The sequence below is a fragment of the Rutidosis leptorrhynchoides genome, chromosome 1, assembly GCF_046630445.1.
Source record: "Rutidosis leptorrhynchoides isolate AG116_Rl617_1_P2 chromosome 1, CSIRO_AGI_Rlap_v1, whole genome shotgun sequence".
NCBI lineage: Eukaryota > Viridiplantae > Streptophyta > Magnoliopsida > Asterales > Asteraceae > Rutidosis > Rutidosis leptorrhynchoides.
Window position 1 is genome coordinate 640,542,102 of NC_092333.1, and position 14,264 is coordinate 640,556,365.

General features: G+C 34.7%; 2 protein-coding genes across 2 annotated transcripts; both read right to left on the reverse strand.

The window, feature by feature from the left end:
• Positions 1-3,780: 3,780 nt before the first annotated feature.
• LOC139849305 (uncharacterized) lies at positions 3,781-4,839 on the reverse strand. The gene has a single exon (XM_071838969.1). The coding sequence runs from the start codon at positions 4,837-4,839 to the stop codon at positions 3,781-3,783; it is 1,059 nt and encodes a 352-aa protein (XP_071695070.1).
• A 5,237-nt stretch (positions 4,840-10,076) lies between these two features.
• LOC139885699 (premnaspirodiene oxygenase-like) lies at positions 10,077-12,941 on the reverse strand. Its single transcript, XM_071869454.1, has 2 exons — positions 11,703-12,941; positions 10,077-10,775 (listed from the first exon to the last, which is right to left on the reverse strand). The coding sequence occupies exons 1-2, from the start codon at positions 12,606-12,608 to the stop codon at positions 10,167-10,169; spliced, it is 1,515 nt and encodes a 504-aa protein (XP_071725555.1). The 5' UTR covers positions 12,609-12,941; the 3' UTR covers positions 10,077-10,166.
• Positions 12,942-14,264: the final 1,323 nt, after the last annotated feature.

Below are 14,264 nucleotides of genomic sequence, written 5' to 3' on the forward strand. Positions count from 1 at the left end.
TTCGTAACACATGAGCCGAAACTGAAAATTTTGGTACAATGGTCCACCGATCTTCCAACAATATTACTAGTGAAATGACCCGTGAAACCACGGGTTTGTTTAAATAAAACAGTTTAATGATATATTTTAGGTACTAAGTGAACGTGAATGCTAAAGTTATTTAGTTTAATGAACCGTGGAGCCACAGAGTCCGACTAAGAAACTCGTCAGCTGAACATTTCATCAAACACCTAAAATGCATATTAAACAATCCACATCTAATCATAAGAGATAATATTGGTTGTCATTTTATTTTAAAAGTGTAAATTAAAATATAAATTTAGAATTGATTTCCTTTTGTCTAGCTTTTATACATTCTCGTACTCAATTCAAAATAATTAATTAAAATAATTCAAAATTATTTAATTTTAATAATTAAAATAATTATTAATAAGATTTAATAATAATAATTAATTAATAAGATTTAATTTTAATTCAAAATTATTTATATTAATGACATCACCCACCATGCTTAGATTTTTTTCTTTTTCTTTTTGATTTTTCTTAACGAAAAAATTAGCCTAATAATGACATCATCATTATAGAATTTTAAATTAGCCTAATAATGACATCATCATTATAGAATTTTAAATTAGCCTAATAATGACATCATCATTATAGGATTTTAATATTAACTATAGATAGATAACGAAAAAAGCAAGTAGCAACTTTCTTATTCTTAACTGATTCGTACTTAGGTAAATAACGAAAACTAGTAATTGCTTTAATTCAAGGTACTTTCAATTTCAAATAAATTGTTCAATGACATTTTTTGTTTGATTAACTTGATAGAATCATTACAGGAGATTCAAACTTAGCACATGCTATTAGTATCAACTAGTTGTGGAGCCCTCGCTTCGCGTCGGGGGCTCCGTTTTGAATGCGAGTTAAAAAAAAGTCTTGATCTATTTTGAAAAAAAGAATTTTTATCGACATCTAACATTGAAGGGTCGTTCCTTTTGTGAAAGTTGCTTCTTTTAGCATTCGGGGGTTTTTTTTTTTAAAGTTAGTTGATCTATTTTGTAAAAAAAAGAATATTTTTCAACATCTTTTGGTAGCATTGAATGATTGTTCCTTTTATGAAAGTTGCTTCTTTTATCGTTGAGGAAGGAAAGAAAAAAAAGGAAAAAAAGTTAGTTGATTTTTTTGTAAAAAGGAATTTTTTTCGACATCTTTTGGTAACATTAAAGGGTTGGGTCTTTTACGAAAGTTGCTTCTTTTATCGTTGGGGACAAAAAAAAATTATTGTACCACAGTTGTGGCCCCTGTGGGTCTAACTGTTTGAGCGCAGCGTACAAGTCGGTAAAGCGTGGTGGGTATTATTATTCATTATTTTTGGTTTTAGTAATGAGATAAATAATAATTTAGAATTTAGAATAATTTAAAATTTAGAATTAGGTATAAAGTGGGGGTTTGATTTGTATTTTAATGAAAGTTATGGGTTAGTTTTGTGGAAAGTGAAAGTAGAAATAGTGCTATTCATGGTTGAAAACACAATTAACAAAAAAAAAGTGAAATGATGAAAATACCCCTGATTACTATTGATGAATAGTGCTACAGTGTTTTGTCTATTAGATATAATAATAATAATAATGATAATAATAATAATAATAATAATAATAATAAATAGTTAGTAGATAGTAAAAATTTTGTGGGCGATTTATAATGAATGAGAAGTTTTATGAGTAAATTATGAAATGTGAAGTTTGAGGTAAGTTTGTAATAACTATGAAATGTACTTTTATAGAGAATGTGATTGAGTTATAAGAATTAAAAAGTTTGGGGCAAGTTTGTAAAGGTTCTAAAGTTTCCTATTCACTTGCCCTTTACCATTTAGAGATATAGATATAATATTTATTTTTACCTTCTTAATGTTTAAACTTTAAACATAACTTATGCTCACACTAATTTCTTATACATAGTATTTATTATAAGTTTCGTATGGTGTTACTTGAATATGTAATTTTATTGCTATATATCCTGCGTCACCTCTCAGGCCACTTGCTATCGTTCAGTTCTTTCACTAACATTTTCACTGCCACATCAGCACAAACCTTTTAACATTCCTTTCACGTTCCTTTCACTAAACACTCACTATCATACACTCCATTTCAAACTTTAACCAATTTAAAATTATTATTTAAATACAATAAATAAATAAAAATAATATTATTAAATAAAATAAAACATTACGGAGTATATTACTTCTCTATATATGAACACCGTCGAATATCTCACCGTCGTCAATGAACAACGATGATTCCGTTCGTCACTTCTCTTAATTAAACAATTATCAATATCAATGATCACTTCTCAATTATCAATTACGATTCCGATTACAATGAACAACGATGATTCCGATTCCGTTTACGATTCCGATTACAATGAAGCTCAAATATCTCACCGTCGAAGAAGATTCCGATTACAGTGAGGTTGAAGACGATGGCTACATCCATGGCTAGATTAAAAAAAAAAAAAGAAAAAAAAAGAAACAGAAAAGTCAGAAATTGGACCCACCATGGCTCGTTAAGGTCTCGTTGCAGGGTCCACTGGCGGACCCATTAACGATTCGCTGGTGGTGGTGGTGAAAGGGTGACGAACGGTGGCGGTGGTGGCTCACGATTGATAGCAAGTGGCCTAACTTTACTTGTTAGCTCGACCCCTGTGCATCTTCTTTAGTACTAACGAGTATAAAATGCCCGCGTTTCACTGTGCGTAGTTTTGTTCGGCTAACGATCGGTTAATTGAATGTCTAAAAAATACGATTAACGGTCAGGTAATTAAACATTTAGAAATTTGCATTTTAAATTTAAAATTAAAATGCTCCCTCTCAAAATTTTCATTCTAGCATAAAATGATAATATTTGAGGTGAAACATGTTGAAAAACGAATTTTATATTGTTATTTCTAAAAACAATCATTATGAAATTGAAAAGAATACAAAAAACAGCACAGATTGTGATCCAAATTTATTTGGCGTTCTAAAATAAACTCAGAAAATGGGAAGATGTTTTTTCTAAATCAAAATCAAAATATAAACTAAAAATAAAAGAGTCAAATACTATGTTTACTCCGTATTACTATGTAATTGTTGTTCCACTCTAAGAGTGCTCCCAACAATGACACAATGTCTTCCAGGACTAACCAACCATTCAGCGCCACATCAGCACCTCCATCTCACTTCCTTCACAGGACTAAACCCAGGACTAAACACTCCCAACAAAGACACTCATTCTTCAATTTTTTTATTTTCTTTTTGAATTATTTTATATTATCAAAAAATTACAATTATTTAAATAAAACTAAACTTTTATTAAAAATTAAAAAACATTACAATAATTAAAATAAAAGAGTACATTAAAATAAAAAATCCAATTAAAATAAAGATACAATTAAAAAAAATTACATTAAAACATTACAATAAAAAGACCTATTCTTCATCGTCGTCTTCTTGATCTTCTTCGTCATCGGGAATGTGTGAAGGTCCGGCGTCATCTTGGTTGTTTGGATTTCTTGTGGGATCATGTCGTATGCGATAATTTAGTGGAAGATTATGTATGTGTTCTACAAGCATATGTTTTAGTAGTTGATGAATGCCCGCATCTCTTATTTCCGTGTCCATTCGCATATGCGCTTGAACCCTTTCTTGGAATGATCTCGTTGGTCGTCGAACCGGACGATAATTCTCCTCGAGTCCACAAAATGCACGGCCGTTGTCCTCGGTTATCATATTATTTAATATCACACATGACAACAAAATCCTTCTAATTTTGCGAATATAATACGGTCGTGCCGGACGTTGAACAATTTGCCATCGGCCTTGTAGTATTCCAAATGCTCGTTCAATATCTTTTTTTGCCGATTCTTGATACCTTTTGAATTTTTTTGTTTCGGGTCTATCGGATTTTTGAACGACTTAACTATTGTAGACCATTCCGGGTAAATTCCATCCGCCAAATAATAACCCTTAGTAAACGTACATCCGTTAACCGTATACGTACATGGTGGTGCTTCACCGGCTAATAACTCACTAAACAAGTCGGATTGATTTAGCACGTTGATATCATTGTTTGATCCGGCAGTTTCAAAAAACGATTGCCAAAACCATCCATCATACGATGCTACCGCTTCAAGCATAATTGACGGGTAACCATGGTCACCTCGTGTATAATGACCCTTCCAACGTGCCGGACAATTTCTCCATCTCCAATGCATAGAATCAATACTTCCTAACATCCCCGGAAAACCATGTATTGGTGCATGTTTAGTGGTCAAACGTTGTACATCTTGTGCAGTTGGTCGTCTCAAATATTCGGGACCGTACAAGTGAAAAATACATTTGCAAAAATTGTTTAAACAATCATATGAGGTTTGTTTACCCATATGCAAATACTCATCAAAAACATCGGCCGAAGCGGCATAAGCTAGTTGACGTATGGCGGAGGTTACTTTTTGAACAATATTAAAACCAAGTAATCCGGTAGCATCACGTTTTTGAATAAAATAACTAAAATATTTAGGAACCGGAGTTTGAGAAAAGTTCAATATACCTTGACAAATACGAAGAAATAGAGGTTTGCTCATTCGATAACGATTACGAAAATAATCGTCCGGAAATGTGGGATTGTCGGAGAAATAATCATTCCATAAAGCCAATGCACGACCCTGACGATCTCTATGTAAATATCTTCTAGGTGCCCGTGGTATTTGTTCTACTTCTTCGTTATCACTTAATTCATCTAGCGCGTCAATGGCTTCGAGTGCTCGATTCGTAGTCGTATTTCTGATCGATAATACCATATTTACGTCGGGCTCGGAGTCGGAACTCATTTTTTTGGGATTTTTTGAGAATAGAAATGATGAATTGGGTAGAAAATACGAGTAAAGAGTGTATGTTTGTGTATGTTAAAAATATGATATGGTGTGTATATATAGAGTAAAAAAGGAAAAAAAAAAGAAAAAAAAAATGGAAAAGAGCCGTTAGGAGCCGTTGGGAGAGGGAAATAGCCGTTGGTGGTCATCAAACGGATCAAAATACCCGTTTTCTTCGCCCTCAAAAATGCTGAAAAAAGACAACGAGCTGGACGATTGAACCTGGGCGGGACCTGGGCGGCTCTGGTGCCAACGGCGCCCAGGGTGGGCGGAGGTGGGCGGAGGATGAGGGCGGACGGTTGGGAGCACTCTAATGTAGACTCCGTAATATAATTGGAGTAATATAGAGTAAAAAAGGAAAAAAAAAAAAGAAAAAAAAATGGAAAAGAGCCGTTAGGAGCCGTTGGGAGAGGGAAATAGCCGTTGGTGGTCATCAAACGGATCAAAATACCCGTTTTCTTCGCCCTCAAAAATGCTGAAAAAAGACAACGAGCTGGACGATTGAACCTGGGCGGGACCTGGGCGGGACCTGGGCCGCTCTGGTGCCAACGGCGCCCAGGGTGGGCGGAGGTGGGCGGAGGATGAGGGCGGACGGTTGGGAGCACTCTAATGTAGACTCCGTAATATAATTGGAGTAATATATCACTCGGTCCGTCCTATGCAATTTGAACAGACAATTAGTACACCTAATGGTAAAAAAAAAAAAACTCTCCCCAAGAAACTCTTACAACTCATCTACTCCTAAAAACTCATCTACTCATCCTTTTACAAATTCAGGTGTCATCTACATCTGGATCTCCATACTTGATCTTCTACTTCATGATGCAGGTTTATTAGCAAGCTCCTCTTCCGACCACCGGGACGGTGGATCGGCCCCTTTTTATATCCGGTTATTTTCTCCATCAACCTTTTCCGATCGTGGTGGTCGGAGATCGTTTCCCACGATTAGAGTCTTAACCACCGATATTTTTACTGGTGGTTTTGGTAATGGTTGTTGGAGCTTTCTTCCACCGCCATTTCCTGCCCTTTACCGGTTATCTTCGCCGTGGGTTCTAATTTTCCGGCGGTGATTTGGTGGTCTACCACCTTGTTGGTGGTAGCCACTGGCCGTCTGTTTTGAAGTGGTTTTACCGCTGCTGCTTTTTCCGTTGTTCCTTTCTCGTACTTTCAAAGGGGCTCGGTGGCGGATGGCGGCGGTGACAGTTGGCTGATGGTGGTAGAGTGGTGGTGGTAGTGGCAGTGGCTAACGTGTGGGTGGTGTTAGATGGCAGGAGTTACATTGGTGGTGGTAGTTGGTAGTATGTTGGTGGTGGCAAAATAGTAATTAAGAATAAGATGAAGTAAAAGGACAAAAATACCCCTGTGAACATGTCTCATGAGAATTAGTATACATTATAATATAATATAATACTAGTTTAAAACCCGCGAATTCGCGGGATTAAGTAAAAAAATTATTGAAATGGAGTTATACATTTGCAGGATTAATAAAGTTTGTTACTCCAAGAAAGCATTCGAGATTCAAATACAATAAAAACTAAATATTCTTGTATACCGACTACTTTGACTACTTTTATTAGTGTTGACATCATTAAAACCATCTCCACCTGCGATAGGTAAAAGTGACATGTTGAGGTTGGGGTACTTGGCACTGATGTGACATGCGTGTTGGTGAACTGAAAAATAATTAGGTGATGTGTTAACTGACGTGTTAATTGATATTTTAAAATATGATTGAAATCTGAGTGTTAAAGGGGTATTTCAAAAATAAAAAAATGTACCAATCAAAATTGTTCATATATATCTACACGCCTTTTTTGTTCCTGTGCTCCAAGCACACACGCCTATGCCTAACTTGGAGACCTCCAATACGCCGCACAAGAAGTGTGTTGAGCAAAAAAACCACTCCAACACGCGCGTTGGAGTTGGTCTAAAGGGTAACGTGTCAAAAACACATTCTCATTTACATAGAAAAAATATCAGATCGTGTCCAATGTTCTACATATCAAAACTTATTTTTATGACACGATAAATATAATATGATCCTTGATAATCAGATTTGTATACAAAAATATAAATATCAGATCTTATCTGACTTGCAACATCGTAACACTTGAACCACCATTCATTAAGGCGTCAGTCAGCATTATCATATAAGCAACGCTACTTTCAGATAACAAATAGATAAAGGAGTCGATTACTATTAATACTGAATTGTATAAAATATTACTACTATCTATCAGTTAACCATAACCATATTAAATCATATATTATTTTATATATTTTCAGTAAAAATCTCCAACACTTGCATCACACCCTACAACTATTGTTGCTCTATCAATTAACCATAACCTTTGACAACCATTGATGATTTGGTTCTAAAAGTAGTTGAAGATACTACTTGAAGCATCTTTTGCTTAACAAAAACCATCACCAAAATTAATTCATCAAATCGACACGTCGTCTTGATGCCCATTTTGTTAAGCAAATAAATAACTATTGTTAGAAAGTGCATGAGCAATAATAACAGTAATAGTCTTGAATAAAGTGGACATTTGGGGCAACCAAACCCATTATATATCCTAGATAGTTCCATTTTTTACTAAATGGACCCAACCTGCTTGTTTTCCCACCTACAGTTCAAGAACTCCATGAATGACATTAACCAATAATGAGATGTAAGTACTTACATGTAAGGACTGAAGTTTTGAAGTTGTCTCTACCTCAACAACAAAGTCATGTTAATCCACACTTCTTTTGTGTCAGCTTCTTATAAGTTGAAGATAGCATCAAAGTTGAACACAAACATTATACATCACTATAAATCTAAACTTCAACATGTTACTTCTGTTTAGCTATTTTTTTTTTATTTTATCAAATAAGAAAAAATCATAAAGCATGTAAGTCAGTAAATAGGTGTAAGCTACAACCTCTCAATCACATCATCACGAATTCACAATGTGGTGACTTCAATTATACATACAAATAACAAAGTTCAAGCAGAAATCATACCTTGACGAAGGTACGTTGAAAACTATCATGACTAAATCACTATCCATAATACCAAGACAAACTCACTGATTAAGTAGCCCTCATTTCTTTTCCATTGTAATGACAATTGTTTATGCTGAAGTGGAACTTGAGAATTACTTATTATAGAAACATCAAAATTAATTGAAATTAAAAAATATAGTAGAATCAATAGCTACAGCCTACAAACAATACGAACTTTATGCCAGTGAACTTCTTACCTCAACTTCAACTTATCAACTAAAGTTTTCAAATTTTCAAACTGTTAAGAAACTCTAAATTCAAGAGATCAAGCCTATATTATGAGGTTGTCTTATTACTTTTTGAACTATATACATTGTCATTTTGTGGTCAATTAGAAACGAAACTAAAAACTTGGAACATGTGATAAATATTTGATAACTTACACCTGGAAGATCAAATTATCAATCGCGGCAACTAAATCAACTACATAATAGCATTCCTCTAAGATAACCCCACGAAGAGTCTTGTCAAGCAATTCATAAAGATTGATATCATGATTTATGGGAAAACTCATAACTAATAAAAGTGATAATGAAATTATTAATTTAACCGACTTTATTAGATAACCAAAGCATACAAACTTTCATTCAAGCATCTAAGCGAATACTTGGAGTGCAAAAATTATATATTTATTACTCAATCAAGACAACTTTTTAATCAAACAAACCTTATTACAAATCAAATTTAAGCCCACAATCGATTGTTTTAATTGTAACTGAAAGACATATATTGTGATAGTTGTAAATGGTAGATGAGATAAACAATCGAATTTCATGAAATGATGTTTCAACAAATCATGAACGTACCTGGTTTATGTTGTTGATCATCATGATGCTGAATATATAATACACAGTAATGAGTCCAATTCTATTGATAAACCCTAATTTCAGGAAAAGAGGAGCGTGTATTATAATATATGTTTAAATATCAGAATCATTCTTCATTGACACTCTTCGCTGATGGTAGTTTGATAAATATATGAACAAATTTTAGGATAGAAACCCTAAAATTTTTTTGAGAAAATCAATTAACGTATTGTAAAGATACCAAATTACCGGAGATGAGATAATCAATTGACATAATCGTCAACCTTTGGACGAATTTTAGGCACAAACCCTAAAAAGAAATTGAAAAAAGCAGAACCATTGTAGCGATATTCAGGTCACCGTATGAAATGAAGAAAAAATGGTTGATACACGCGTGTAAATTGACTGAGGGTATTTAGGGGATTTCAAGTTTTGATTAGCTAATCACTTTTATTTGTTAGCTAATCTTGAAAATGGATGGCTAAGATCTCATATTGTCATTGATCCTATGGTCATAAAGTGGCTACATTTTTTAAGGAGGAGAGATATTGCTCCTCTTTTAATATATAAAAGAGAAAAGAGATAATATAATATAATATAATAATTATAATATAATACGTAGTACTAATATTTTTCGTTATTGACTTATTGTTTACGTATATTATATCGTACAGTATATATATTTGTCACATGTATCAAATGTTTCGTTTTTTTTTTTTTTATTTACATTTCACCCTCAAACAAATTTTTATATTCGACAGATGATTTGCATCCTTGTCACGTGTGACGTCTTACATATCATTTTGTTGGTAGTACACGTTTCATACGATTTTAAGTGTTTATGTCTTGTTCTGATCTATGCTTGTCTCATTACCTGCAAGACTGTAACTTAAAACGCAAAAGGCTTCTTCCGATGTCACTTTAGCATGACAGGGACTCCATACACCGTATCAGGGTTGAATCTTGACATCCATTTTCTTATCTGCATCATATAAGTTTCAAAAAACTAGCTGTTCAAAATGATATGTCAAAATGATATCAGACAAGTGTTTTTTTTTAATGGAAAGTGATCCATACACAACCAATTTTTAGCCATACACAATCAAATATGTTTTACGATCTTGTACAATACAAGAACTTAAAACATTTTAGCTGTGTACGGCTAAAAATTACTTGTATTGAATCACAATCCTTTCTAATAATTAGTTTAAGAACTCGGATACATTTCAATATTTACATCAAACCTGTCTACAATGATCCTGTTTGTTTTCGTTTATGATCTTTTTTTTTTCGTTTATGATCGTAAAATTAAGTACAATATAGAAAACCTCAATATAATTGGAAATAAGTACAAGTTAAGTCTTGATGAACCATAAATATTACAAATTTCCAAAGTAGTTAAAAATAAGGGGTGGCAATCAGATGCAAGCTAGTCTTTCTTCGAATCGCGGCTCCAAACGACTCCAACATATCCAAATCCTCATTATTCATTCCTTTAGGTAGTTCCCACTTAAAGTGATAAAGTAAGCTCGCAAGAACAAGTTCGACGTTAGCCACACCGAACGAAATCCCTGGACAAATTCTCCTGCCTGCCCCAAATGGTAAATACTCCAAGTTACTTCCTTTAAAATCATGAGTACTATCTTGAAATCGCTCTGGTAAAAAACATTCAGCGTCATGCCAATACTCAGGATCCCTTCCGAGGGCCCACGCGTTAACTATGACTTTGGTCTTCGTCGGTATCAAAAATCCATCAATCTCGCAGCTTTCTCGACATTCTCTAGGAATTAGAAAAGGAAGCGGAGGATGTAATCTTAACGTCTCTTTGATAACCAGCTTTAGATACTTTAATCCTTGAATGTCAACTTCGTGTACTTCTTTCTTTTTATCGAGCAATTCTCTAACTTCAGCTTGTGCCTTTCTTAGTACTCGAGGATTTCTTACCATTTCTGACATGGCCCATTCAACCGTTGCTGCAGCTGTATCGGTTCCCCCTGTGAAAATGTCCTGCATAATACCAATTCTAGTTACTGTTTGTTGTGATTTACGCACTTTCAAGAGCCGAGAAATTAATAGAACAATTAAGCAATAAATAAAGACACGAGGATTTACATGGTTCGGCGTGAGGCCTAGTCCACGGGCGGAAGCAGAGAAGAATTTTACTAGCAAATATGGCAAACCAGAGGTTACAATGTATCACTCAATCTAGGCTCCGAAAATACTAATGAAGTATTTAGACCACTCATCACTAGATTATTATACTTCCCTCACTCTATAATGTTTCTCACATGAACAAGAGTAATTAACTCTTTCTCATAATTCTTTTACAAGAGTTGTTAGTGAACTCTTAATTGTCTAATAATTCACTTTACATCATATAGAACATGTGGTCAAACATGGCCTCCAAAAGAATAGTGTATTTGACTTCTTTGTTTTCAATGTGCAGCCACACAAAACATGTGGAAATTATACCACTGTCCAACACTAATAATAAACGGGTAAACGGATAAGGTTTTCTCCGTTTAGGTTACTCGGGTAAGGGCAAGGTTTAAAAAATTGGCTACTCGGGAGTACTCGGATGTTGACTAAGTTTTACTTTGACCGATTTTGGTCGAGTTTTTACCAGTTAACTAATTTTCCAAGTTTTAGCCAAGTTTTGACCTATTTTTCTAGTAATCCTAAGTTTTGGCTGAGTTTGACTCAGTTTGAGCAAGTTTGACTGAGTACTCGCCGAGTAATTCTGAGTTCAACACTGGGTAATGGGAGTATAGTTTACACAGACGTACAAGGTCTATCCGAGTATCCCGTGACCGTTTCCGCCCCTTTTCCTAAACGAAACCACCGGCCATCAATTCTGTTACTAATCAAATACGGAAGAAAAAATTAACTTATCGAGTCTATTGAAATGAGTATAAGAATGTGCATAGTACTAACCAACAAAACCGCTTTGATATTTTCTGTTGTGATTGGAATCTCAAGATCACCGCTATTTTGAAGTCTTAATAGAATATCAAGCAAATCTTCATCATCGGTACCAGTTCTACAACCTTGCGAAAGTTTTGAATTCGTATTGTGTTCATCGATGATATTGTTAAGTGTTCTGTCAAGGTTTTGGTGTACTTTTGTTAACTTGCATTGCATACCAGTAAGAAGATGGAGAAGTTTATACGAAGGAAACAAGTCAGCTACATCAAAACCCCCGCCTAAATGAACCGCCTCTTGTATCGTCTCTATCAACAGATCCTGGTCTTTATAAATCCTCCCAAATGCAGCTCTCGAAATAACGTTATTCATGAACGTAAATATATATTTAGAAAGATTTACAGTTGATGATCCTGATGGCGAACAAATCTTTTTCATCAGCGCATCAACTTCTTGTTCCCTAATTGAACAAAAAGACTGTACTTTTTTAGTACCGAGTAGTTCCAACATGCAAATCTTGCGCATTTGTCGCCAGTAATTGCCATATGGCGAAAACCCGATATCTGTTGAATTGTACAACACGATTTTGGAGACAAGTGTTTCGAATCTGCTTGCAAATGCTAAATCGTGCTTTACGAGTACCTGTTTAGCGACTCGAGGGGATGAAACGATTAAAGCAGAAATTTCACCGAGTTGAAGATGCATTAAGGGGCCGTGTTTTTTAGACAGGTTTCGGAGAGCACGATGTGGTAGTTCGGAACTTATCATAGATAACATGTTTCCGATGAACGGAAACTTCCAGGGACCGGGCGGCAATTTTCTAGAGCTAGATCTTGTAATGATTAGATTAAGTAGAATGAGCAGAAAGAAAAAAGTGAATAGGAGGGTCACTAGATGAGAGGGAGACATGGTTTGCATTGGAATGTTTTGTGATTGATTTTTATATAATAAGGAACTTTGTTGATTTAGGCATATGCAACTTGAGGTCCCTTCATTATTAAATGATAATAACTTAAAACATTTATATAGGTTGGAAACATTGAATTCAATTACTTATGCCCATAAGTAGCCAAAATAGGTAGATAGGATGGTCAATCATTTGGGGCTAACCAAGTATGTTTGTCATATTATCCAAAGAGAAATATCTAGAGGTTGGAGTACTAAGAGCATTGGGAGTGGTGACTGAGGTCACTTGGCATATCAGGTCTGACTTGGTAAGTCAGAAAAAGTGGGGAGTGGTGACCTATGTCAGTTAGTGTGTTAGTTAATGTGTTAAAATAATATTTTTTTATATTTAGTAATTTATTTATTTGGAAAAAAAAGCAAAAATAAAAAAGGGGGTAAACATCCGTCGCGTGTGAGACTAACATGGGGGAGACGAAGCAAACTGACTAGGGAGGGGAGTGGGGTGACGTGCGACGAGCTGGGGGACGGGGTAAGTGACTTGCTCCATTGCTCCACTCCCACTGCTCTAATATCCTCATATCTCATGTTTAAAATATTTTGAGGTGGGTAAAGAAACAATCGGAAACGGTTATGAAAAAATCCTGCATACATGTAAGAAAAAAATTAGTCACTTTTTCAAGTAGCCTGATCCGTTTACCCGTTTTTATTACCAAAAACATATCAATTCTATAAATCTATGTATGTGGTTATTAACCAAAAAGAGATCAATTCTCTAAATCTGTGTATGTGGTCCATAACACAAAAAAGGACAACATTCAATCCTCAAGAGACAACTGTATTCTCATTTCACACGTTGCTTAATTGGCAATGGCAAGTGGCAACTTTATAGATTTCACTCACCGTGAAATCTGTTTGATTCACGAAATCCAATGAGATTTCGGCGAAATTGAAATTGAATTTAGATATGACGCGTGTCTAAATTCAATTTCAATTCTACCAAAATCCCATTAAATTTCATGAGCCAAACGGGTCATAAGAATTTAAATGCTATTTTCAGTTTGTAGTTTCCATTCTGCCTTTTGATGTATATAATGCAAGACCACTTGTTACATACAACTTAAACACTGTGTTACAAACCTAAGAGCATGATTGATATACCAAAATGCACAAAAGTTGACGCTAATGGTATTCTTTTAAGTTAATTCTATTATTGCAAATGCACTTTCAGCAAAATCACATCCAATTACCAAATCCCAAACCTGGCTTATTACAAAAATGATTATCAGTCACATGATTAATTTTAGACATTATATAGGTATTGAATCACCACATGTTCAAAAGATCAGTAGGCTGGTGGCCATTAATGACCTTGGTAACAGTTAACCTTTAGGATACGAACATCCATTGAGTCAGTTAGAAAGCTCAGAATGTAGTCGTCGATTCAAGTACTAACCCTAAAGTGCCATCTTGAGCATCAAAGATTCTCAAAGTATCTACTCATAACAATTTTTTTTTTTTTTTTAAAGGCAAGTATTTGGAATCACTGACGGGCGAATCTCACCCACATGATCATTTTCCACGCACACATGCGCTTTGGGCGGAAACCCGGACATCATTACAAGGACCGATCCTTAAACCATCCCGAGGGGCATTTTCCACGCACATACT

Bases quoted from the DNA above. Each gene is read 5' to 3' on its own strand.
- LOC139849305 (XM_071838969.1), bottom strand. From the start codon at position 4,839: ATGGTATTATCGATCAGAAATACGACTACGAATCGAGCACTCGAAGCC.
- LOC139885699 (XM_071869454.1), bottom strand. From the start codon at position 12,608: ATGCAAACCATGTCTCCCTCTCATCTAGTGACCCTCCTATTCACTTTT. The intron at 10,776-11,702 runs GTTAGTACTATG...GGTATTATGCAG, and splicing joins ATATCAAAGCGGTTTTGTTG to GACATTTTCACAGGGGGAAC.